We start from the raw sequence: 27,730 nt of genomic DNA, 5'->3' as shown, positions 1-27,730 counted from the left end.
TCAAGCCCAATCATTCCATTTGAACTACCCTCTAGTGGACAGTGGATACAAACAAGCTACTGTTGTTTTTCAATACTTTGGTTTTTACAATAATTTGCTGCCAAACACACCCAAATGGTTGGCGGCAAAACATCTCTCGGTTCATCCAATTGCTAGCCCAAGTTTGTCTAATGTGTTGCAATCCACCGGGCGGGGGCCGGATATGTACTCCACGAGCTGCCCAGGTAGTTTATCCAGCAGACCTTGGAGAACGTTCTGACCTGCACACAAAATTGTTGCCTTTCAGTGATGGGTGTCGCAGTTATTTTTCAGGTCAGGAATAGCCACGGTGGTACAGCAGCCGGAGTTAGTCGAAGGTATGTGAAACTGCTGCTGACCTCCATTTTTCTTCATGCGAGCAAACTGTACGATGTCCCGGCTCGCGACATGACCTGTTGAGCTTTCCAGCCGCTTACCGTAGCCCGCCTCTAGCATCTGACAAAGCCAGGGGGAATTGTCAGATAAGCATTAGTGGTACTTCATGTTGCGTTGAAAAATAAGCAGGCAGCCTTTGTTCATCAGGCAAACCACATGTGATTCGTAAAATTGTTTCTGGTAGGTGCAAGTGAATTCCTGCATCTTCGTTGGACGCATGGCACCGCAGATGCCGTTAAAGTGCCTTCAAGAAGCTCAATTCTGAAAATATTCAGTAAATGTTCACCTTCATTTCTGTGAAATCAGCATCTCCTACTCCCACAATGATAATAGACAAGGGCAACTCTGATGCCCTCACAATAGAATCTATTGTTTCTTGCTTGTCAGTAAATACTTCAGCCTGCAAACAATGCTCGGGTGAATTTTGTGAGCTAACATCAATCACATGAGGATATCTGATTACATACCGTAATAATGAGTAAGACCGAATATGTTTTACTTCCGTTTTCCACAGAATGGCTGACAATTTCTGCAGCCTTGTTGATCACGGGCCCAAACATGGTTGGCCCCGCAAGGGAAACCACTTTTAGAGTATATTCATAAGCTGCAAATACCTCAGCAACTCCTGTGAGCTGTGATGGGAATAGAATTAGACAAGTATGTAAACATGAAAGGCGGTCTAAGAAATACAAGTGCTATCAGCTGCAAAAAATGCATTAGGTCTGCAAAACTGGTATAAGCAATATAAATAAAATACCATCAGTTATTCTATATTACTGTATTATACACGTTGCTCTAATATTTTGTCAGCATTCATGAACAACGTTCATTTTGTAGCATGATATTTCTTGTGCCAATAGGTCGAACATGATAAGAACATCACTATTTTGTAACCATGACATTCATGAGTCCAACATGAATCTAATTCCCGAGTCAACAATATCTGCCCGCTAACATTTGCAAGGAAAGCCAAAAAGAGAAGGGTATTCGAAGCTTAACAGAACTTGGCTCTGGAGCACTATGTTCTCGTGTGCGAAACATTAGTTGTTCAGTTAAATACTAGTACTACTGATGAAAAACAAGTAAATGAATGAAGTACATAATGAATCTTACCTCCTCATTGACCAAAACCCATTGCTTGAATTTTGCTACCATTGCCATAAGACCGCAGAACTTTGCCGACCCCTTGTATTGCCTGGTGCATCAAATGGTTCAATGAGAAGGCGTTCAGTTTCAAGAATATCTAATTAACGTCATAAAATTCCTAACCTGCTGGTATAAGTTTAGACTGCCAGAGGGGTCAATGTAGTGCCAAGACGATTGTGAACCAAGAATACCATTACTTGCTGGAAACACAAGCACCAACAAATCGTTAAAATAGCTACATAAAAATCATTTAAGCTGTTAATTAAGAAACTAACCTGTAAAATCTATAGCCACCATAAACATGAGCTCATAACCGTAGGATATATGGTCCAAGAAAGTATATTTTACCTTCTCCTGGAAATTATCCAAGAACAGTTTTCCTTTCTTTCTTTTTAAGAGCTGTCCTTTCAAAAGAACAAAGATTGCTTAGATCAAGAGGCTAGATGGAGTGATTTTTTGTTAAGTATGTTGCGTTGTATAATTAAAATCTAACCTTCCTTTGTCCCTTATGGCTGTATAAATCTGCTCCAGCCTTTGATTTATACAGTGTTTCAAGCTCCCTATTTCTTTTGCTACCGAAGATCCAACAAGCCAACCTGGGCTGATACCATTGATAGATCCATGGATCGGGTAGGCTAGGTTAGATCGGTATTATACCTTCACTTTAGTTCGAGGTGCCTGATGCAGTGGCCATGGTGTCGGTGGCCATGGCGGTGCTGTGGAGGTGAACGGAGGGGAGCTCGGCGTAGAGGTCGACGGTGAAGTGGCTGGTGGCGCTGGCGGCGGCGCTTCCCGCCGCTGTCAGCTCCGCCTCAATCGGTAGGCAGGGCAGGTGGGGTCCGAACCATACTTGGCGTCCTGCACTCGTGGCCCCCACCTCCCTTATATGGAGCTGCGCAACAGGGGCCCGCAACCCAGTTGTGTTGAGCGTCCCCGATCAGGACTAAGTCAAGGGTCCAGTTGGCCGTTGGGCCAACTAGTGGAGATCAACACTAACAAAATCTGCTCCAGCCTTTGATTTATACAGTGTTTCAAGCTCACTGACAGTTGTATGGAGAGTCCTATTTGTCAAAACAGTAACGAAAATGATTAAACTAAGGGATCAATGGCAAAATATGCCAAACTACTTTCTCAACAAACCTACCCAATAATTTTGTGATTTCCATTGACATCAAAGTCTAAACACTCAACTAGCAGTGGGGTATCCTGAAATAAAGTCACAGGTTGAAAAACAAAAGATCAGATTAACCTTGAAATTTCACATGGGCAAAACATGGCCGACGGAAATATTCATTTTCTAAGAATTAGGACTAACTTGGCACCCGCCAAAAAGATAAATGTACTTGCCTTGCTACCATACTGTTGTGATGTCAGTACTATAGGCCTCCAAACAGGTTTTAAATTGTTATTGACCACTTCTGTTTCACAGAGAGGAATTGCAATAGGACTTTCTGACGACCTTGAGATTCTCAGGAAGGGATCCTGCACAACATAAATCAGCCATTCACAACTGCAACTAATCAGATTAACCTTATAAATACCAAGGAAGTTATACATACACTTTTTGGGGCAGTGCCCTTGTTATACAGGTTCAGGCAGTGGAATGTCATCTCAACTGCCATCCTCGACGAAACATTTTCTTGAGCATGAACAGTCAATGTGCTATGTAGTGGAGCTCCAGAATCATTTCGGAGATTCAATTTTAGGCTCCGATTTGGCCTTGTCAGTACCTGGGAAAACAGCAAAGGGGTGCAAAATAAAATATAAGGAGAATGAATTTGTGTTTCTTTTCCTTCATTTGCATTTATTTAGAGAAAATATATACTGCAGCTGGATTATGCATTGGATCATCTAACTGATGTTGGACAACCTTGGATAAACTGCAGATGGCTTCCCCTAGAAAATATTGATCACCCCAACACAACATCTGCACAAGATAAATAATTTAGGCTTCAATAGTTGTGTATAAAGTAACATACTAGAAATTCTAAGGATGCTATAAGGTTCTCTCTTGTGCGAGTCACTAACGTAAATGATAGCCTAGAAAACTTGCAATTAATTTTTGTGGTGAATGGAACAACTCTACCATGAGCTCATCATCCAGATTGTTTAGAACAAATATTCTGTGAAAGTTCTACCCGCTAGTTTGAGCCCTCGTTGATTGTATATGGACAATATTTATGCGAGTTTTAATACCTTTCGTCTTTTGACCCGATATTACATTACGCAGGGGCAAAATAATGAGCAAACAAACACAGGTAGAATGCTCACATGTGTGCGGAAGAAAGAATGAGGCCCCAAACGTGTAATCTGGCTACATGTTTAACACCATTTACTCAGTCCATCAGTTTGGAGGGATAATTATTTGTTGGGCAAATATGCATCACCAAGTAGGATTTTTTTGGTAGAAAACAATGTGCTCAATTCTTTAACCATTTTACTAGGCATGTTGACTATGTTTTAACATATTGGCCCTTTTCTCCAGCATGACTGCATAATATTGTACTGACTGTTGGATGAATGGCAACTAGTATTTCCTGAGGGCCAAAGGCCATTACATATACATGTGTGTCAAAGTGCAGAAAATCCCTTATACAATGGGGATATACCGAAAAGGGACTATACACATCTAACACCCCCCCTCAAACTCATGGTGGATCACCAACACTGAGTTTGGAGAGGAAAAAGCCGTGCTGCGCTCGAGTCTGTGCCTTGGTGAAGAAGTCCGCCAACTGTAACTCAGAGGGCACATAGTGAAGAGCAAGAGTCTGATCCTGCACAGCAGCACGCACAAAGTGGGCATCCACACCGATGTGCTTGGTGAGCTCATGCTTCACCGGGTCACGCGCAATACTGACAGCGCCAGTACTGTCTGACAGTAAGGGAGTCGAGGTAGTAGCAGACACACCAAAATCCTCAAGTAACCACCGTAACCAGATCACCTCAGCCGTCAACATCGCCATGGCTCGCAACTCAGCCTCTGTACTCGAGCGAGAAACTGCAGTCTGTTTCTTTGTCTTCCAGGCAATAAGAGAGCCACCAAGAAAGACACAATAAGCAGACAGCAAGCGTCGATCAGAGGGATCACTAGCCCAGGTAGCATCAGAGTAGGCCTGGAGCTCAAGAGAGCTGGAGCGGGGAAAGAAAAGGCGCTGAGAGATCGTGCCACGAAGATACCGTAGAACACGGAGGAGATGACTATAGTGGACAGAGGTGGGGGCTGAAACAAACTGACTCAGGATGTGGACAGGATAGGAGATGTCAGGATGCGTAACAGCAAGATAGACAAGACTGCCAACAAGATGACGATAGCGAGTGGGATTAGGAAGAGGGTCACCATTGGTGGCACGAAGCTGAACATTGAGCTCCATAGGAGTCACAACCGTGCGCTCATCACCGAGAGCAGCGCGAGCAAGAAGATCCTGAATATATTTTTCTTGGGAGATGTAGAAGCCATCAGAGGTCGAGGAGATCTCAATCCCAATAAAGTAGCGAAGTGGACCAAGATCAGTCATGAGAAACTGGTCGCGAAGGCAAGCCTTAACAAAGGCAATGTAATCAGTTGTCGTCACCAGTGATGATCATGTCATCAACATAGAGAAGGAGAAGAGTCCGACCATGAGGAGACGTGTGAACAAACAACGCGGGATCATGGTCACTGGGCAAGAAACCAGCGGCGGTCACCACAGAGGCAAAGCGCTCAAACCAGGCGCGAGGGGCCTGTTTGAGACCATATAGGGAGCGGCGAAGTCTACAGACCATACGATGAGGAGCATAGTACCCTTGTGGTGGCTGCATATAAACCTCCTCACGCAACTCGCCATTGAGAAAAGCGTTCTGAACATCAAGTTGAGAGATAGACCACTGACGAACAGAAGCCACGGCAAGAAGAGTGCGGACAGTGGTCATGTGGGCCACAGGAGCGAATGTCTCATCATAATCACGCCCCTGCTCCTGCTGAAAGCCACGGGCCACAAGACTAGCTTTGTAGCGCTCAAGAGAACCATCAGAGCGAGTCTTAAGCTTGTAGACCCACTTGCAGGTGATGGGACGGACACCGGAAGGGAGGGGAACCAGATCCCAAGTGCCAGAGCGCTCAAGGGCAGCAAGCTCCTCGGCCATCGCAAGCTGCCATTCAAGCTGAGTCATGGCAGTGCGATAGGAAGTGGGCTCAGTCAAAACAGAGAGACCATACCGATCAGGGGAGTAGCGATTAGGCGGAGGGCGAGGCCGAGCACGGAGGTTATGAACCGGGGAAGGCGTGAGAGGAGGTGCACCAGAGGTGGAAGGCTCGTCAGAGGAGACATCCTCAGTACGAGATCGTCGAGTATAGTTGAGAGGAAACGGTGGGAGAGGACGACGGACTGGAGAGGATGGGGGAGAGGTGGAGGAGGAGGATGGAGAAGACGGGGTCGATGGTGAATGAGAAGGAATGAGAGGTGCCGGAGGAAGAGGTGACACATGAGGCACATAGCAGGGTGTATCGGGAAGGAGAAGGAAAGAAAGGTCGTCCACAGAGAAACTTGAGGAAGAAGAACGTGGGTAGTAAGAACGAGACTCGTCAAAAGTCACATCACGCGAGATGCGCAAGCGACGACCCACAGGATCCCAACATCGATAGCCCTTGTGCTCATCACTGTAGCCAAGGAAAACACACTCAACCGACTGAGCAGTCAGTTTGGTGCGTTCTCGGGGGGCAAGAAGAACATAGCAGATGCATCCAAACATACGAAGAGCTGAGTAGTCAGGAGAGCGACCAGGGAGACACTCCATAGGAATGCCACCCTGCAGAGCAGTCGAGGGCTGAATGTTGATGAGATAGGTGGATGCGGAAACAGCCTCGGCCCAAAAATGGGGTGGAAGGGAAGCAGCAATCATCAGCGCACGAGCGGTCTCAAGAAAATGACGATGCTTTTGCTCGGCAACGCCATTCTGAGCATGAGCACCAGGACAGGAGAACTGGGCAAGAGTACCCTGTTCCGCGAGAAAACCACGCAACAGCTGAGAGATATACTCTCCAGCGGAGTCAGCACGAAAGGTACGAATGGGCGTGGCAAACTGGGTGTGAACCATGGCAGCAAAACGTTTGTATATAGGGAGAACCTCGCTACGAGATTTCATGAAGTAGAGCCAAGTGTAGCAAGAGAAATCATCAATAAACAAAACATAGTAGCGATGACCACCTTTCGAATCAAAGGGAGCAGGACCCCAGACATCAGAATGAACTAAGTCAAAAGGACGCTGAGATACAGACGCACTAGTAGGATAAGGTAACTGAGTTTGTTTGCCAAGTCTGCAACCATTACAATGTAAGGAGACATCTCTAGATACAGACCCTAAGAGGCCCTGACGAACTAAGGAAGACAAGCGAGAGCCACAGATGTGACCAAGTCGATGATGCCACTGCTGGAAGGACGCAGACGAAGAGGCAGCAAGAGCATGAGAGCTGGCAGAAGTGGTGGCAGCGGAAGGAACACAAAGCCAGTCAACCTCCCAAAGGCCCTCTGACTCACGGCGCCGGGGGCCAGCACCAACCAAAGCCTTGGTGCGACGATCCTGAATGGAGCAAGAGTCGGTATCAAGAATGACACGATAACCAGAATCAGTAAGTTGGGCAGCAGAAAAAAGATTCATGGTAAGTCGAGGAACATGTGAAACACTCGAAACAGAAAAAGATGGAGTGGAAAGAATACCACGACTAGCAACAGGAAGAGATGTGCCATCGACAGTAAGAACATTAACAGGCGAATCAAGAGGTCGGAGAGAAGACAACACGGAAGAATCAGAAGACATATGAAAGGAGGCTCCAGAATCCAGAACCCACGAAGATGTACCTGACTGTGTAGATGCCTGTGATGATGAGGATGAGGATGCAGTCACAGTAGCAGCAGAGCCAGTCGACGAGGAGCCTGAGGAAGCAAGAAGACGCTTGAGGCGAACAATGTCCTCGTCAGTGAGTGACGGAGTCGAGGAAGACACAGGAGGCCTGTTGGAGGAGCACCTCTGGTCTCGCTTCTTCTGGCGACAATCAGACTCTGGGTGACCTGGCCGGGAGCAGTAACCACAGACGGTGTCACGGCACGACGTTCCCTTCTTAGCATAAGGAGGATGGCTCACCCCCCCGGAGGAGTGTGCAGGAGCGGTGGAGCAGTGAGGCAAGCAGACGACACAGGAGCCCGAGCAGCCAAAACTGACGGAACCAGAAGTAACCCAGCAGAGCGAAGGCGGGTCTCCTCGGCACGAAGCTCAGCAAGTATCTCTAAGATAGGAACACGACCATGAGCAAGCAAGTGAGCACGGCGAGGCTCAAACTCAGAGCGGAGACGAGATAAGAACTCATGGACCCTCTGAAACTCCAAGTCAGACCTCGTAGTCTGACAACAACGGCAAGTGCCACAAACAATTGTCCACAGTGAGTAAAGCTGACGCCAGATGGCAGAGCACTGGGAATAGAACTCATCCACAGACGAGTCACCCTGCTGAAGAGCATGCTCCTGACGCACCACAAAGAGGTATAGAGCATCACCAGAGGGCTGATAGCGCTGACAAAGATAGGACCACATCGCTGCAACAGTGCCGAGGCCCATGAACTCTGAAGCAAACTGAGGTAGGACACCTGCAGTAAGAACAGCAGCAGCTCGAGCATCATCATTGCACCACTGAGTATAAGCAGACAGATCATCCCGGTAGACAGAAAGAGCATCAGAATATGCGGATACGTGCTGATCATAAGCATCAACTGCAGCATCATCAAGAGCCTTGGCGGCATCCCGATCAGCCTGAGAAGCATCCGCAGCAAGCACCGGCGATACCGGTGGAACAGGAGCCACTGGAGAAACAGGGCTGGGCGGACAGGGAACCTCGCCAGAGATAACACCCCACAGAAGGAGACCCCGCATATGGATGCGCATGAAACCCACAAACTCAGCATAGTTGGTGCCGTCAAAAATCACTGAGCACCGAGGAACAACAATATAACCCGAAGAAGACATGAGGAATTTGCTGCCTTTCTTTCTCTCTCTCTCTCCCTTTTTTTGGATTCAACTGCTACTGTAGGCCCGATCTGGATCAGGCACAACTGCTCGCGAGGCCAGAGAGCGAGCGGGGGATCGAGCGGGCGAACGAGGCCCGATCTGGAGCTGGGACCAGCAGAGCCCGGGGATCTAGCAGCGCTCGAGGGCAGGAGCTCCCGCAGCCGACCGAAGCAGAGGAGGAGGGGTCGGGGGCGGCCGGGCCCGAGCGAGAAGCCGATGCAGCCTCGCGCGTTCGAGGGAGCCGAGTGCTGACGAGCGGCGGCCGGGCCCGAAGCAGAGCAGCACTGGGAGGAGCGGGGGCGAGGGGTCCAGCACCTGGGGACCGGGGCGTCGGCGATAGCAGAGGGGCTCAGCCCATGTGGCAGAGAGGAAAGCCGGTCTAGGCCGGACGGGTGACGGCCGGAGACGGGGGCGGCCGGACTAGGGACGAGGCGCACAGAGTTGCTGCGTGCGGGGGGAAGGGGTTAACCTAGTATCTGATACCATGTTGGATGAATGGCAACTAGTATTTCCTGAGGGCCAAAGGCCATTACATATACATCTGTGTCAAAATGCAGAAAACCCCTTATACAATGGGGATATACCGAAAAGGGACTATACACATCTAACACTGACCACAGGCCTCTTTTCAGTAATTATTTTCTAATTAGCACGAAAGGTATTTACACCACTAAATCTAGCCATAAAAACAAGAAGAGTGAAATAAAACAACAAAGCTTGTCTTGATTTCAAACATGGCTCCAACAAAAACATGAATTACGGCGCAGAATATACCTTCACTGGTGTGTTGAGATGCTCTTTGGCAATGTCATATATCCTGAATCTATGATGCCAAAAAAAGAGTAGCAGTAAGTATGATCGTTCTAGAAGTAATGAGAATGTTTATAGGAGTATTTTATAGACTTACATGAGCAGTTGCGGAATTGCAAATCTGTAATTTATTATGGTTCTCGTGACCCACAAAGGTTCCAGTGAATTCAATATCACTTCAGTGCGGCCAATCTCTTCAAGGTCTTCATTTACTTTTGTGTAAACCACTAAAATAGCATTAGTCTGTACCAAGCAAAGTAGATGACAGTTATAGGCTCCGGTACACACATGTGCTGTAAAAGATTTTGTACACCACAATGAAAAGTCGACATTATCATACATGTGTGCTGGTGCAATTACATATTCAAACGTGTGAGAACCCAGAATTAACTTCCAGACCCTCCTGTGTATATTTGTCAACCCCAGGATCATTGTTGACAACACAGCGAAATGATATCATCGCACAATGCGTAAAAGATATTACAAGTTTAAATATATCTTGCCACAAGGCATACATAGAGAAATGTCTCATGACATTTATTACAATCAGAAAGCAGCGGAAAGTACAATGCGTAGCGACTCCATCTCAGCCACAGGCAGTCGATGTAGTCCACGTGACCTCACTCCTACGGATCGCCATAGTTGTCATAGTCATCACCTTCGTCTTCATGGAACTCTATTGTTCAACAAAAGTATTGCCATGAGTACATTACGTACTCAACATGCCTCCCACGGGGAAGGACCTAATAGCTACATGTGGCTTCAAAGGAAGGCCGTATGGCTCATTTGCATAAAGCTAATTTTGTTTGACAAATAAGGTAGTTGAATAATAGCGGTTTTAGATGAAAACATGTTTTATCCCCAGAATAATATCTTTCTTCAAGTGAGGATCCTCGATCAACTCACGTCCTTCATAGGTTTCAAGAATAGGGGCAAAGAGGGAATAAGCAAGACAGGTCCCGTACGTCAAGAAAGATTCATGTGTTGCCCATGACCGTGGACATGGCTATTCAAATAGTTTTACACTCTGCAGAGGTTGTACACTTTACCCACACGACACAATCCCGACTTGTTGCCACTAGCCGTCGCTAGCATAGTACACCATTTGGTATACCGGCAGGGGGATTGTGACGAGGTCTTTCATTAGACCAAACTTACTGTGCCAAGCCCACTAGGTTTCAACACGGAAGTAACCGCAGTTCACAGTCCGGGCCCCCCTTTTGTGCCGAGGATACTCCTCGCAAGGCAGCTATCCCATCTGCGGTACGGCGATGACGACAATAAGAGTGAACTAACTAATTAACCAAGCCAGTGTCCATATAGCATGTGGCTGTACTGTTATCACAATCTTCAAATCCAAGACTTATTAGGCCTCATGCGGCACGGACGACTGATTGCCCCCTTCAACACGTGAAGAGCGGCCAATCGCTCCTTCAATCCTTGATTCAGCTGTCGCCCGCACCAGTATTCAGATGGTAAGTTTCACCGAGAGTAGAAGAGAGTAGAGGAGATCAACAAGGCCCAACTGGCCTAGCTCAACATTAAGTTTCAACTGTCAATGACCCAGAGGCCATTCAACAAAGCACCTATAGGATGATAAGCATGGCTAAGCATTTCTACTCTACTGGAACTATATACTTCTACTCAGGTGTCAAGTACATAGGCGACAAGCGGATCAGGGTAATGTGTCAATCGACACACTAGCTACAAGAACTCAAATAGGATGCATATAGTAACCATAAAACACAATGCAATTTTGTAAACATAGGATAAATATGATCAAAGAAGGAGGCATGCCTTCATTGTTGAGTCCTTCTTCAGTAACCTGTTCTGTCCTTGTCCAACATCGTCACTCCCTACTCGTCGTAACGATAGCAAATGGAAAACAAATAAATACCCACACAATAGTAAATCCAAAACATCGAAACCAAATTAAGAGTGGATGGTAAGATATTGATCAAGATGGAGATTCCAAAAGGAGATAGCATGATTGGAAGGTAAGCAGAGGACTCAATGAAGTGACATGGTTTAGGTTGAAATGGCTAAGGAAGGCTTGCCAACAAGACTAACGTTCTGATACGCACTATGCTACTATCCACTAGTAGTTCCCACTACACATCTTAGCTAAATGAAGACTACCACATAACAAACACAATGGCATCAACACACATGGAATGGAACCAACATATGCATTTTAACTACCAATCATAGAATGGCATGATAAAGGTAACAGACAACCACAATTAAATATTTAGATGAAATCAAAATAGTTATAATGGTCAATAGCAGGTAAACATGCACATCAACTATATAACAATTCAAAAGCAAGTGTTTCATAAGACAAACAAATAAACAAACAAACAAAAATTACAAACCATACTAGTTAATCAATGAAACATCATACAGCAACATGAATTTAGTTGGACCTAGGTTTAACCTTAAAACAATATTAACGAAAGTAGGATCAACTCCTTTATACCAACCAATTCATTTGTCAAACAATTAACAAGAAACTATACAACACACGGAACAAGTGCATGAACAACTATCCTAGGCATGATATGATTAGGAGTAACAATCAACCAAGAGTAAATATTTGGAAGAATCCAAATACTTATAATGGTTAACAACAAACAAAGACTAAAAATCAATCATAACAACTATTAGCAAGTATTTCTATAAAAGAAGACAAACCAATACTAAGATAGAAACTTATTAAACAACTTAATAATAGCACACATATCACACAACGCATGTGAGTACCGAATCACTAGAGGTCTCAATGAATAACAGAAGCATCACACATACGAGTGATCATGCTAAGATACTAAACTAGGACATGATCTTTATAATAACAAATAACAAATGTCCAATTGACCACTAGCAACAATATTATCACCACATGCTTGTAACAACATGGCAAACTATGCACACTAAGCATAAGAGAAAAATGCAACTCAACTAACATGAAAGGTAAACTATCCTAAGCATGTGATGAGCAATTGAAACATGTATAAATCACTCATAATACTAACATGAGACAAAGTTAAACCATCTTTAAGGAAGAACTAAACTAGGCAACTATAACACAGAACATCATAAGACATGAAAGATCACTTGCATGAATGAGGGTTAGGCATACAGCAATGCAACAATAGATACACATGTATAACACTGAGCAGGGATGATCATTACACGAGGTACCAAATTGTGATGCTAATAGAATACAACTCACAATAATAAGATATCTTAGTTGATATCAACTAACATGACAATCAAGCATGCAATAGGACACCACCATGCATTCTAGTTGTGATGTATAAGCACACCGAGGAAGCATACTAAGCATGTAGGAAAGTAAAAACCAATTCATGGCATCACCAAATCAACATGTATTATACTAGCATGAATTACATGATTCCATGTATTTCCTATCTATAGTATGTCATACACTTGCAAGTACATAGATAAACAACTTAGGCATCATCTAATACATGAATCGATACACACATGTTATGCAATCACAACATCATGACATGGTATGGATCAATCAAGAAGGAATCATATACTACTAGCATGTATCTACTAACATGTATCTCTACCAAGCAAGACCAACCCTAAGTGTGACCATATAGTACAAACTAGCAATCATATATCAGATGATAGGACACGATCAAAACATGTGTTCTACTCTAATCACTTGCTAACAAAGCATGGTAATAACTAGATAAATAAACACCTATGATAATTAGCAAGACGATGTAATAAACTAAGTTCTATGTCACAAGAATAAATTCTATATAGTAATACAAATATGAACCATGACATAAAACAACTAACCAAGTGATCAACCATAACAACATCTACAAAATAAGTTTAACAACTAGGAAATTATATTCTACGCAACGAACTATAATGCACTCATTTCCAATCAACAAGACATTTCATTTGATCTCTAACATAAGCAAAACTATCCAATAAAACGTACAAAAAATATATAAACATCTATTGTCGGAACGCCATGATTTCAAACCAATAAAATAAGAATGCGACATGGAAGAACAAGAATATGTAAACTATATCTAAAACATCACCATGCTAAACAAAATTAAAATACAATATGAAGTATTTCATGACTAGATAAATAAAACAAAGTTTAGAATAATTCTATGCAATTACCAACATGGCGAATGTTCGCCAAATATTGTACGCATGTATAAGATAGGGCTACATGCTACAAAAATAACACTTGAGATAAGTACCAATATAAGATAAATAAATAAAATAAACCTTACAACAAATCTAGTCAATCACATCTAACTCATAGAATTATGAAATAAGTAGGAGCAACTTCTAGGCATATAACGAACATACAAATATCATACTAACATGAAAGTTCACCGGTCAACTCCACGCGTGTTAACAAATCACAAGAAATAATGTGAAACAAAAGTGTAACACACTACTCCAATTAGGCATGAATTATATACATGAAACCATAGAAACTATATTAAAATCAATAGACATGTCTACCACAAGATAATAACAATACAAACAAAATATTATCGACTTGCGATAACAAACACTATAATCGGTAAACAAATAAATCTAACCAGTCATTTGTCACATGCAAAAATTATGAGACCAAAGGATGCACTCATAAACATCTGAACAATGACATATCAATACAAATTTCACCGATGAAGAAACCCGATTCAATCTTCGACAAGAGCGGCTATAACAAAAATTTATACTAAACTCCTATTGATGAAACTAGCGATCTAACTCCACCACGTCGTTTCCATGCTCGTAATAAACGGTTCATCTATTGGATCGGAGATCAACCGGTGAACCAAAATGAGAGAAACATGACCATGCCATTGAAAATCATACGGTTCAGGACCACAACATCATGGGCGCGGCCAACTACTACCATAGGCTGCAACGGGTTGTCTAGCGCGTAGGTTAGATAGGATTGGGTGGGCATGTGGAAGGAATTGGATAGAGACTCACCGAGGTTTGTAGAATGGTGCGATGAACTCGATGAACAGTGTAGACGAACATGTAAAATTGTTCGCGTGTGGTGGATGAAACATGTTGTTTCTTCTCTAAACGGAGCTGCGGCATGGAGGAGAAGTTCCCGGTGCAAGAAAACAGATGGGGATGGCCTCCTTCATCGGGGTCGTACACCAGTGTCCATGGAGCACCGTTTCTTTGCAGAGTGTTATGGAGAGAACAAGGAAGGGAGAGGCAGGAGTTTCTGCGGGGTGCAAGAGGAGGTAGAGGCGCACAATAAGGAGGGGCTGCCGTTTTGGAAACTGATGGGATTTATAGGAAAGAGGGAGGGCTGTTTCTCTTCTGACGCTTCCTCTCTGTGTGCTGTGTGCGAGCGAGCTTAAGGACGAATGAAGGGAAGGAGAAGAGGCCCTCGTTGGGAGAGGTGGAGAGTGGAGAGAAATAGGAAGTCAGGAGGAATTAAAGGAAGGCAACAATCAAGGTACATGGCTGTTTCGTTTGTGGGATCCGGCTTGCCTGTTCCCTCCCCGTGCTCCCATCCGTGCTCCCACTTTATCCTACGGTTATTTTTTTTTCTTTTTTCTTTCTAATCTAATCATCTCCCAGGAATGTACAGAAGAGAAGAAAGAGAAGAGGCGTTAGTTGGAGAGATGGGCCACTTCCTTTAGCCCAACTGGAAAGGAAGAAAGAAAAGATGGACCTAGCCCATTTGGATGGAAAAAAAATATGGCTACACCTACGGAAGAGATATATGTTGAGCAAGGGAATTTTGCCTAGAGTATGAGAGAGGAAATGAATTAGATTTTCCTAAAAGGAAAACTAACTAACATGGAATAGAAGATCAAACAACAATCAAAACAAGTTCCAAAAATACAAATGCGCATAATTTAATATGCTGAAGCGAGAAAAAGAAAACCCAACTAAAAGAGAAGAACAAAACTCAAATTTAAATTTAAGTTCGCATTAGATCAAATTAAATCCACTAAATTATAAAAGTCGAATTTAAGCTTTGTTACCAAATAAAACAAATGAAATTTTCTCGCCCTGATTTTTGGAAATCTTTTTCTCAAACATTCCGAGAATCGGGATGTTACAGATCTACCCCCCTTAAAAGGAATCTCGTCCCCGAGATTCAGGAAAACTAAAGAGAATGGGTTTGGGTTGGCTTCGTCTTCGACATAGTTCCTCTTAGAGACACTTGTGGGTCACGGTCGATTATGATCTTGGTGACAAGCAACTTCAGGGCTTGATTGGAGATACCTCGATGGTTGATACTATCTCTAGCTTGCTGAAAGCTTGGAAGCAGTCCTTCGGTCTTGGCGATGGTAATCTGATAGCTTCTTTGGTTGGTTCAAATTCTTCTATCTTTCCCTTCTTCTTTAGATCAAGCTTTGGTGCGGTTGGACTAATTGATCCTTCCTTCAGGTTGAACTTCATGGTAGGTGCGGTGAAGGTCTTCAACTATTTTTCCTCTTTGCGACGAAGGTCTTCAAAACTTCGTTCTCGCCACAAATCACCGTCTACTACCCCCCTTAAAAGAGGTTTTCCAAAAGGTTCACTTTCATAATAGATATCCAAGTGGTTGTTGTAGCTTCTTTCCACTCAAAGTGTTCTCCAGGGTTGATAGAGAAGAGGGAGAGAGCGTAAGAGGAGTAAAAGAATCCTAAGCAAGGCAGAGATACCCCAGAAGATAAACAAAAGATAACACCGAGATAACCATGAAGCTATCCAAATAAAACTCAAAAGCAACTCATTTTGGCAAATAGGGTTTTAGTATGACTGCATAGGAAAACACCAAAAATATGCAAAAAATACTCACACAAGAAAGGTTTTGCGTCTACATGCTACGAGTTCTATCACTACAGGGGTGTTAACCAACCTAATCCTATATGGCCGGTCACAATAAATCATGGGGCAAATCTTCGACATGGACGATTGGAGCATGATCGACGGTCGTTGCCTTCTTGAGGTCTCGAAGTGTCTTCTCTTGGAGAAATGTTGCTACTCAAAACTTCACGGGTTGAAGTTATCTTGAAATTCTTGGCACATCTTGTGAAGCTTCTGCCTTTTCAAAACCAACAGCAGGGAAAGGGTTTTATATACTATAAGAAGATAAGGAAGTAGAGTTTAAATCTTATTTAAATAAGATAAGGCAAGAAGAGAAATATTGAACAAGAAGAGTATGAGAATGTATCTTTTCAAAATATTTTTTTCTTATAAAGATAGTCCCTAAGGCTTTCCTTTTCTAACTAAGGCCACACGACTAGGTCAACATCGGCTCTGATACCACTTCTGTGAGAACCCAGAGTTAACTTCCAGACCCTCCTGTGTATATTTGTCAATCCCAGGATCATTGTTGACAACACAGCGAAATGATATCATTGCACAATGCGTAAAAGGTATTACAAGTTTAAATATATCTTGCCACAAGGCATACATAGAGAAATGTCTCATGACATTTATTACAATCAGAAAGAAGCGGAAAGTACAATGCGTAGCGACTCCATCTCAGCCACAGGCAGTCGATGTAGTCCACGTGACCTCACTCCTACGGATCGCCATAGTTGTCATAGTCATCACCTTCGTCTTCATGGAACTCTGTTGTTCAACAAAAGTATTGCCATGAGTACATTCCGTACTCAACATGCCTCCCACGGGGAAGGACCTAATAGCTACATGTGGCTTCAAAGGAAGGCTGTATGGCTCATTTGCATAAAGCTAATTTTGTTTGACAAATAAGGTAGTTGAATAATAGTGGTTTTAGATGAAAACATATTTTATCTCCAGAATAATATCTTTCTTCAAGTGAGGATCCTCGATCAACTCACGTCCTTCATAGGTTTCAAGAATAGGGGCAAAGAGGCAATAAGCAAGACAGGTCCCGTACGTCAAGAAAGATTCATGTGTTACCCATGACCGTGGACACGGCTATTCGAATAGTTTTACACTCTGCAGAGGTTGTACACTTTACCCACACGACACAATCCCGACTTGTTGCCACTAGCCGTCGCTAGCATAGTACACCATTTGGTATACCGGCATGGGGATTGTGACGAGGTCTTTCATTAGAGCAAACTTACTGTGCCAAGCCCACTAGGTTTCAACACGGAAGTAACCGCAGTTCACAGTCGGGGCTCCCCTTTTGTGCCGAGGATACTCCTCGCAAGGAAGCTATCCCATCTGCGGTACGGCGATGACGACAATAAGAGTGAACTAACTAATTAACCAAGCCAGTGCCCATATAGCATGTGGTTGTACTGTTATCACAATCTTCAAATCCAAGACTTATTAGGCCTCATGCGGCACGGACGACTGATTGCCCCCTTCAACACGTGAAGGGCGGCCAATCGCTCCTTCAATCCTTGATTCAGCTGTCGCCCGCACCAGTATTCAGATGGTAAGTTTCACCGAGAGTAGAAAAGAGTAGAGGAGATCAACAAGGGCCAACTGGCCTAGCTCAGCGTTAAGTTTCAACTGTCAATGACCCAGAGGCCATTCAACAAAGCACCTATAGGATGATAAGCATGGCTAAGCATTTCTACTCTACTGGAACTATATACTTCTACTCAGGTGTCAAGTAAATAGGCGACAAGTGGATCAGGGTAATGTGTCAATCGACACACTAGCTACAAGAACTCAAATAGCATGCATATAGTAACCATAAAACACAATGCAATTTTGTAAACATAGGATAAATATGATCAAAGAAGGAGGCATGCCTTCGTTGTTGAGTCCTTCTTCAGTAACCTGTTCTGTCCTTGTCCAACATCGTCACTCCCTACTCGTCGTAACGATAGCAAATGGAAAACAAATAAATACCCAAACAATAGTAAATCCAAAACATCGAAACCAAATTAAGAGTGGATGGTAAGATATTGATCAAGATGGAGATTCCAAAAGGAGATAGCATGATTGGAAGGTAAGCAGAGGACTCAATGAAGTGACATGGTTTAGGTTGAAATGGCTAAGGAAGGCTTGCCAACAAGACTAACATTCTGATACGCACTATGCTACTATCCACTAGTAGTTCCCACTACACATCTTAGCTAAATGGAAACTACCACATAACAAACACAATGGCATCAACACACATGGAATGGAACCAACATATGCATTTTAACTACCAATCATAGAATGGCATGATAAAGGTAACAGACAACCACAATTAAATATTTAGATGAAATCGAAATAGTTATAATGGTCAATAGCAGGTAAACATGCACATCAACTATATAACAATTCAAAAGCAAGTGTTTCATAAGACAAACAAATAAACAAACAAACAAAAATTACAAACCATACTAGTTAATCAATGAAACATCATACAGCAACATGAATTTAGTTGGACCTAGGTTTAACCTTAAAACAATATTAAGGAAAGTAGAATCAACTCCTTTATACCAACCAACTCATTTGTCAAACAATTAACAAGAAACTATACAACACACGAAACAAGTGCATGAACAACTATCCTAGGCATGATATGATTAAGAGTAACAATCAACCAAGAATAAATATTTGGAGGAATCCAAATACTTATAATGGTTAACAACAAGCAAAGACTAAAAATCAATCATAACAACTATTAGCAAGTATTTCTATAAAAGAAGACAAACCAATACTAAGATAGAAACTTATTAAACAACTTAATAATAGCACACATATCACACAACGCATGTGAGTACCGAATCACTAGAGGTCTCAATGAATAACAGAAGCATCACACATATGAGTGATCATGCTAAGATAGTAAACTAGGACATGCTCTTTATAATAACAAATAACAAATGTCCAATTGACCACTAGCAACAATATTATCACCACATGCTTGTAACAACATGGCAAACTATGCACACTAAGCATAAGAGAAAAATGCAACTCAACTAACATGAAAGGTAAACTATCCTAAGCATGTGATGAGCAATTGAAACATGTATAAAGCACTCATAATACTAACATGAGACAAAGTTAAACCATCTTTAAGGAAGAACTAAACTAGGCAACTATAACACAGAACATCATAAGACATGAAAGATCACTTGCATGAATGAGGGTTAGGCATACAGCAATGCAACAATAGATACACATGTATAACACTGAGCAGGGATGATCATTACACGAGGTACCAAATTGTGATGCTAATAGAATACAACTCACAATAATAAGATCTCTTAGTTGATATCAACTAACATGACAATCAAGCATGCAATAGGACACCACCATGCATTCTAGTTGTGATGTATAAGCACACCGAGGAAGCATACTAAGCATGTAGGAAAGTAAAAACCAATTCATGGCATCACCAAATCAACATGTATTATACTAGCATGAATTACATGATTCCATGTATTTCCTATCTATAGTATGTCATACACTTGCAAGTAAATAGATAAACAACTTAGGCATCATCTAATACATGAATCGATACACACATGTTATGCAATCACAACGTCATGACATGGTATGGATCAATCAAGAAGGAATCATATACTACTAGCATGTATCTACTAACATGTATCTCTACCAAGCAAGACCAACCCTAAGTGTGACCATATAGTACAAACTAGCAATCATATATCAAATGATAGGACACGATCAAAACATGTGTTCTACTCTAATCACTTGCTAACAAAGCATGGTAATAACTAGATAAATAAACACCTATGATAATTAGCAAGACGATGTAATAAACTAAGTTCTATGTCACAAGAATAAATTCTATATAGTAATACAAATATGAACCATGACATAAAACAACTAACCAAGTGATCAACCATAACAACATCTACAAAATAAGTTTAACAACTAGGAAATTATATTCTACGCAACGAACTATAATGCACTCATTTCCAATCAACAAGACATTTCATTTGATCTCTAACATAAGCAAAACTATCCAATAAAACGTACAAAAAATATATAAACATCTATTGTCGGAACGCCATGATTTCAAACCAATAAAATAAGAATGCGACATGGAAGAACAAGAATATGTAAACTATATCTAAAACATCACCATGCTAAACAAAATTAAAATACAATATGAAGTATTTCATGACTAGATAAATAAAACAAAGTTTAGAATAATTCTATGCAATTACCAACATGGCGAATGTTCGCCAAATATTGTACGCATGTATAAGATAGGGCTACATGCTACAAAAATAACACTTGAGATAAGTACCAATATAAGATAAATAAATAAAATAAACCTTACAACAAATCTAGTCAATCACATCTAACTCATAGAATTATGAAATAAGTAGGAGCAACTTCTAGGCATATAACGAACATACAAATATCATACTAACATGAAAGTTCACCGGTCAACTCCACGCGTGTTAACAAATCACAAGAAATAATGTGAAACAAAAGTGTAACACACTACTCCAATTAGGCATGAATTATATACATGAAACCATAGAAACTATATTAAAATCAATAGACATGTCTACCACAAGATAATAACAATACAAACAAAATATTATCGACTTGCGATAACAAACACTATAATCGGTAAACAAATAAATCTAACCAGTCATTTGTCACATGCAAAAATTATGAGACCAAAGGATGCACTCATAAACATCTGAACAATGACATATCAATACAAATTTCACCGATGAAGAAACCCGATTCAATCTTCGACAAGAGCGGCTATAACAAAAATTTATACTAAACTCCTATTGATGAAACTAGCGATCTAACTCCACCACGTCGTTTCCATGCTCGTAATAAACGGTTCATCTATTGGATCGGAGATCAACCGGTGAACCAAAATGAGAGAAACATGACCATGCCATTGAAAATCATACGGTTCAGGACCACAACATCATGGGCGCGGCCAACTACTACCATAGGCTGCAACGGGTTGTCTAGCGCGTAGGTTAGATAGGATTGGGTGGGCATGTGGAAGGAATTGGATAGAGACTCACCGAGGTTTGTAGAATGGTGCGATGAACTCGATGAACAGTGTAGACGAACATGTAAAATTGTTCGCGTGTGGTGGATGAAACATGTTGTTTCTTCTCTAAACGGAGCTGCGGCATGGAGGAGAAGTTCCCGGTGCAAGAAAACAGATGGGGATGGCCTCCTTCATCGGGGTCGTACACCAGTGTCCATGGAGCACCGTTTCTTTGCAGAGTGTTATGGAGAGAACAAGGAAGGGAGAGGCAGGAGTTTCTGCGGGGTGCAAGAGGAGGTAGAGGCGCACAATAAGGAGGGGCTGCCGTTTTGGAAACTGATGGGATTTATAGGAAAGAGGGAGGGCTGTTTCTCTTCTGACGCTTCCTCTCTGTGTGCTGTGTGCGAGCGAGCTTAAGGACGAATGAAGGGAAGGAGAAGAGGCCCTCGTTGGGAGAGGTGGAGAGTGGAGAGAAATAGGAAGTCAGGAGGAATTAAAGGAAGGCAACAATCAAGGTACATGGCTGTTTCGTTTGTGTAGGTTAGGAACGTACAGAAGAGAAGAAAGAGAAGAGGCGTTAGTTGGAAAGATGGGCCACTTCCTTTAGCCCAACCGGAAAGGAAGGAAGAAAAGATGGACCTAGCCCATTTGGATGGAAAAAAAAATATGGCTACACCTACGGAAGAGATATATGTTGAGCAAGGGAATTTTGCCTAGAGTATGAGAGAGGAAATGAATTAGATTTTCCTAAAAGAAAAACTAACTAACATGGAATAGAAGGTCAAACAACAATCAAAACAAGTTCCAAAAATACAAATGCGCATAATTTAATATGCTGAAGCGAGAAAAAGAAAACCCAACTAAAAGAGAAGAACAAAACTCAAATTTAAATTTAAGTTCGCATTAGATCAAATTAAATCCATTAAATTATAAAAGTCCAATTTAAGCTTTGTTACCAAATAAAACAAATGAAATTTTCTCGCCCTGATTTTTTGAAATCTTTTTCTCAAACATTCTGAGAATCGGGATGTTACAAAACACAATTGAATTGAATTAAATATATCATTGCAATGAACTTTGGCATAAACAAAGATATCAAAATAATAACGAAAACAGAGCAATCTATCGTGAAAATGAGGCATATCGATTTCTGCAATGGTAGTTTCGAGATTCAGCCATTCGGGACGCAAGCCATATTTTCTTAGCTACAACTGAATATTGGCAACCGATAGTAGAACCATAGGGAGTCTTATATAAATACCTCCAACCGATTTGTCGGTTCTATTATCGGTTGCCAATATTCAGTCCATATTTTCTTAGTTACATAAATACGCATGCAAAACGTATTTGTCCACTGGAATTGTAGTTCTTTACATAGAACTTATAGTGCTAAAATAGAAATCCATTTCTTTTTGCCTTTTGTATCACAACTATCCTCATAAAACTACAAGCCTAAACAATGCCAATTTGGAACTTGCGATATTGCTCAGCACACACTTTTTTGGTTCTAGAAAAAGGTTAGAAAATAGAAATAACATGTGGATATAGCAAACTCGGTCTGGTCCCTTTGGACCCCAAAAGATAACTAACATTGAGCAACATCTAGTTCAGTTCCAAGACTTTATTTCATTTTCATAGTTATTGTACAAAAATTGAGCCGCACTAGCAGAAAGGGAATATGAATGTACAGATTGAAATGTGGGAACAACTGAATGTAAGTTCTTACCTCAAAAGGAGCATCTGCATTTCCCGGCTTGGAAGCTGAAAAAGATAACTGTAATGCAGGAATATGGCGATAGGTCAGTGAAATGGGATCATCATATTGACATCCACTATCAGCTAGAGTTCATCCTGCAAAGCCCACATACGAGTCGAATTGGTTCTTCTACGTTACTGCTGGCTCAGGTTAGAAAAGAAGAGGAAAAAAACTTGCAACTCTTCAAGCATATAGATTATTCTTGTACGTGCATTAAAGCCATTATAAAGTCTAAACATTTTAACAGATAAACAGAGACTACAAAATTCTTCTAGCCCAAAATTCAGACACCAGCATGAATCATAACACATGTGGCACACAAATCGCTGCAAGCATATATATACTTGCATCATCCAGACTTAGCACTGTTTGGCAATCCTCCACTCCCCCACCGCGGAGCGGAGCGGAGCGCATGGAGCGCCGTTCTAGCCAGCTCAGATTTATAGCTGCATGCCACTCCGCTCCGGAGCGGAGTTGCGGAGTGGGAGGGAATCCGAACGGGGCCTTAGTGGTATTATGTTTTATTGAACAACTTTTAAACCACAGGGAGTCATATATAAATACCTCCAACCGATAATGCATGGACAAAACGTCCTCACTGCCAAGCGCTGAAGTGAGCATATATACCTCGAGAGGGGTGTAGAGGCCGTGAAGCGCGCGGCTGTTCGTCCAGCCCTGGCTCTTCCCCGCCGCGGCTGGCCCGTGGACGGTCGTCATGCCTACGCTGCCGCCGCACCAGTCCATCTGTAATGCCCGTTGCCTTAGAGCGGTCGAGGCGTGATCAGACGGGGAGCTCACAACGAGAGAGAGAGAGAGATCAGTGAGAGAGAGGCAACAAAGACGGGAGTGGCTACATCGATGGGTCTCCGGGTTTTATACCCGACCACCTCGCCGATGGTTTGGCATGATTGGTTTGATGTCCAGAGTTGACGTGTCAATATTTGCCTATTTGGCAAGGCCTTATAAAAAGTTGACAATGCCCTTCTGAATCCTGTGTTTGTGCGACCTTTGTGTGTGTCTGTGTGTTTGAACCTTTGTGGATTGTTGGTTTGGGCATTTTTGCTTTATAATATAAAGCGGGGTGAAAGTCTTTTTCGATAAAAGTTGACAATGTTGATCAGTTTTGGTAGTATTTTAATTTCTGGCAAGCTAACGCGTCTGCGACAGCGGGTCCAGCGGTCAGGTGTTAGTGTTACACCATCCTCTATCTAGAGCTTACCATATTTGGTTGATATGCACGCGCTCGCCACCCGGCGGGCGCGCTCGTTTCCGACCAGGTGGATTAGCCTGATTGGAAAGTGACACTACGTGCCTATCTATCTATCTACTACCACTATAAAAGAAAGAGAGGGGCAGATCCAAACAATCACACCCATCCATCATCAAGATCTAATGGCCCTTAATTCTCCGGTGTTTAACGCTACCAACCACGTATTAAGCTAATCCATCGATCGCTAACCTGCCCCGCAGTTAAAAAACAAACCAGTTGCCCCGCACGACCGCACGACCTCCTCCTCCTGCGCCGTTTGCCTCCCCCATGACCTCCTCCTCCTGCGACATTCGCCTCCCGCAGCTGCGCCCTTCTCGCAGCCTCGTGCCGCCGTTAGCCATAGGAGCCGCCCCACTGCGCCCTTTGCCGCCTGCCGCGGCCGCGCCCTTTGCTGCCGCCTCGCGCCGCCGAAGCCACGGGATTCGTGGGTCGCCGCCTCCCCATTGCTAGAGGTGCCGCCGGCTGTCCCATCAATCAAGGGGATGAGCACGACATGGCTTCAGACGCGGGCTGCTAAATCGGCGCTGAGCCACTCAATGATCTCCTGCTGGAAACAGAGAGAAGAGGACGTGGAGAAGAATAGGACGGATCTGATCCCGCGGCCGCGCAGTGAGCTTTCAGGATGAGAGCGGCGGGGAGGAGGGCGGTGGGGGGCTGATCAGCGTCGGACTTGCGAAAGCCTTTCCAACACACGGGGATGTCCCCAATGGGTGGGGACACGGTGGCCCGCCTCGGCTCCTCCGCCTACATGCTCTGCGACAGCTCCATCTCCACCTTGCTCTGCACCTTCGTTGTCGCGCTTGGCCCCATCCAGTTCAGCTTCACGTCCAGTTACTCCTTGCCCACTCATCGCCTTTGCCATTGGGCAAATCGCCGAGTTCATCGGTCCTAAAGGGGTGATATTTGAATTCCCTTTGACCCATGTTTGGTCCTATATTCGTTCAATTTTACTGTTAAATGTACGGAGTATTAGTTCATGGATCTGCTCGTGGTTGATTCTCTGATGGAATTACATTCAGTCGTGCACTCAATGACTGACGATGCTCTCTTTTCTATTGGTCCTGCAGTCTCTCATGATCGCCGCAGTTCCCAAACATCATTGGGTGGCTTGCAATATCATTTGCAAATGTAAGGTTTCTTAATTTACGCCTGTTATTTTTACTGATGCTTCCTTCTAAATTGTTCCGCGCGGGATTGTTCTGAATTGAACAAATGTTATTTTAACTTCCTCCTGAATTATGCTGTGCAGGACTCCGTATTTTTGTTCATGGGCCGATTGTTGGAAGGGTTTGGGATTGGTGTGATTCCTACACAGTCTGTATCCCTATTCTCCTAACCTTGTACAAATTCACTCCAGAGTTCAAACATGAACGATAATGCGTTTGCTTTCTTACTGTTGTGTTGTTGCTATGGCCTATGATATGATTGTTTCCCCTAGCATAATCATAATCCTACAATATTTCTATCTGTTCGGTCTTTGTATAGAAAAGAACAAGAACACCAAAATAATATCTAGACCAAAGGAACTTAATTAGCCTATAAGAAGAACTAAAAATGCCGACATTCTGTAATTTGAGAAATATCATATATTACAGCGGTCGGGGTGCAGATAAGTGTGGTTAGAAGTTCGAACAACGAGATCCAGATCAAGTGCCTGATGCCACGCTTCTCCCTGTGAGATTTATCTATTTTTCCTTTATAGATGATGCATATATTTGTAATCCTCCATAGACTTTGCCAAATGTTAGCATGGTTCCTTTATGTTAGTTCTTCCTGTACTTGCTGAGGTGAAGGGATTATGATTTACAAAATGACACTTATGCCAAGCATTTAGGAAAGAATCAGCTTGTATGAAATTATTAGCATGCACTACTTCTCAAGAAAATATTAGTTAGCAAATGTGGTATGATGTGATAGTCCTCCTGCCAAGCGCCCTCTTCAGAAAAGAAAAAATATTCTATGATGACATGCAATGTGATTAGTCATGAATGGTACAAGGTTCCTAAATTGACATGATAGCGTGTTTAATTTTTCTTTAGTTGATCATGTTACTTATTGGCGAATGCTTAATTTGGACATAGGTTCCTCGTTTCCTCACTTATGTTATGTGAAAATGTGAGGGAATCACTGGGGAACCGCCATTGGGGATGCGGGAATCACATGCCGCCGCCACCTGGACGCGCTAGCCACTGCTACCACAGGGGACACGGGCGCACGTGGCAGCCGCTGCTGCCACAGGAGCCACGGGCTCAAGTGGAAGTCGTCATTGCCTCAGGTCCTTCGATACATACGTACATATGCTTCAATCTACTTTTAGGATGCTTTTTTGGCATTTGTGGTTGATTCAGGGTGCTGGGGGGGGGGGGACTCTGTTTGTCAGGAGAATCTACAGAAACATCAAATGTGTAAATTGCTGCTCAGATTCTAGGCTATTAGCATAGTAATATGATGCTCTCAGGTTCTCAGGCAATACTCGAGTGTGTAACTCAACTTGTCAGTTTAGTTGGAGTCCATGTTAGCCACTTTGTAGTGTGTTCCTCAATTCCGGTGAAATATTTATTTGCCTGCTCTGCAATTTTTCTTACCTCCCAGGTCAATTTTTTGTTCTTACCTCTAAACTCTTCTTTAGATTGATTTGGCTATTTCCCATCCATTATATGATAGATAGATTGATGGTTCGCAGACCCATGACAACCCCTTGGAATGCCTATCCTCTCTATATTTACATGCTTATAGACTTGCAGAAACACGGGCTGGTTGTCTCTGTTTATCTTTATACTTAACTTATAGACTAAAACACAGCTGTGAAGAACAATGGGTCATTTTGTCATGAAGCATGAGAATGATAATACCACCTCAAGTGGGGATAACGCAAAAAAAAGAGGAGTTGTGATTACTCAATCTAGACAAATCTACTCTTCTGTCAGTTACGCATCTGTAAAATGAAGATGAGTGTAGGTGGTCATTGTACATCTTAAGGGCCTTTACTGGTTGTATTTTTCACTCTTATGTCGGTAAAATCAAGATGAGTGTAGGTAGTCATTGTATATCTGAAGGGTCTTTACTGGTTGTATTCTTTCTTTTTTTCAATTCACATGATCAGTGCTACCTCTTATGTGTATTGCTAGGCTACAGTTTGGCTTTTCTATTTACTGCTACAGTTGGGTTCTATCTCAAACTACAAAAAACATGTGTATCATGCACATGATGGTTGATGCAAGCCCATGCTTCTCACAGCTTCAATTGAAGTTTTTGTGCTACTCTATTCTTAGTTATATTTCTTATCGATGTGAGATTTCATTACTAGACATTTACCTATTATGCAGTTCTTCAGTGACAGCTGAATTAGCTGAAGGCGACAATGAGCATCAATTTGTTTT

The 27,730-nt window shown here is 42.6% G+C and overlaps 1 protein-coding gene across 1 annotated transcript; it reads right to left on the bottom strand.

Moving 5' to 3' along the window:
• Positions 1-141: 141 nt before the first annotated feature.
• Positions 142-23,797, bottom strand: LOC119339133 (protein BONZAI 3-like). Its single transcript, XM_037611286.1, has 17 exons — positions 23,708-23,797; positions 23,051-23,098; positions 9,502-9,647; positions 9,369-9,417; positions 3,431-3,487; positions 3,120-3,290; positions 2,908-3,042; positions 2,705-2,766; positions 2,573-2,621; positions 2,054-2,092; positions 1,836-1,959; positions 1,684-1,760; positions 1,553-1,609; positions 882-1,046; positions 701-814; positions 378-474; positions 142-260 (listed from the first exon to the last, which is right to left on the bottom strand). Exons 1-17 carry the CDS (start codon positions 23,795-23,797, stop codon positions 142-144), a joined length of 1,599 nt encoding a protein of 532 aa, XP_037467183.1.
• Positions 23,798-27,730: the final 3,933 nt, after the last annotated feature.

The sequence above is a fragment of the Triticum dicoccoides genome, chromosome 7B (assembly GCF_002162155.2).
Source record: "Triticum dicoccoides isolate Atlit2015 ecotype Zavitan chromosome 7B, WEW_v2.0, whole genome shotgun sequence".
Lineage (NCBI taxonomy): Eukaryota > Viridiplantae > Streptophyta > Magnoliopsida > Poales > Poaceae > Triticum > Triticum dicoccoides.
Note: the sequence above shows the minus strand (reverse complement) of the source record. Positions and strands in the feature narration are given on the sequence as shown.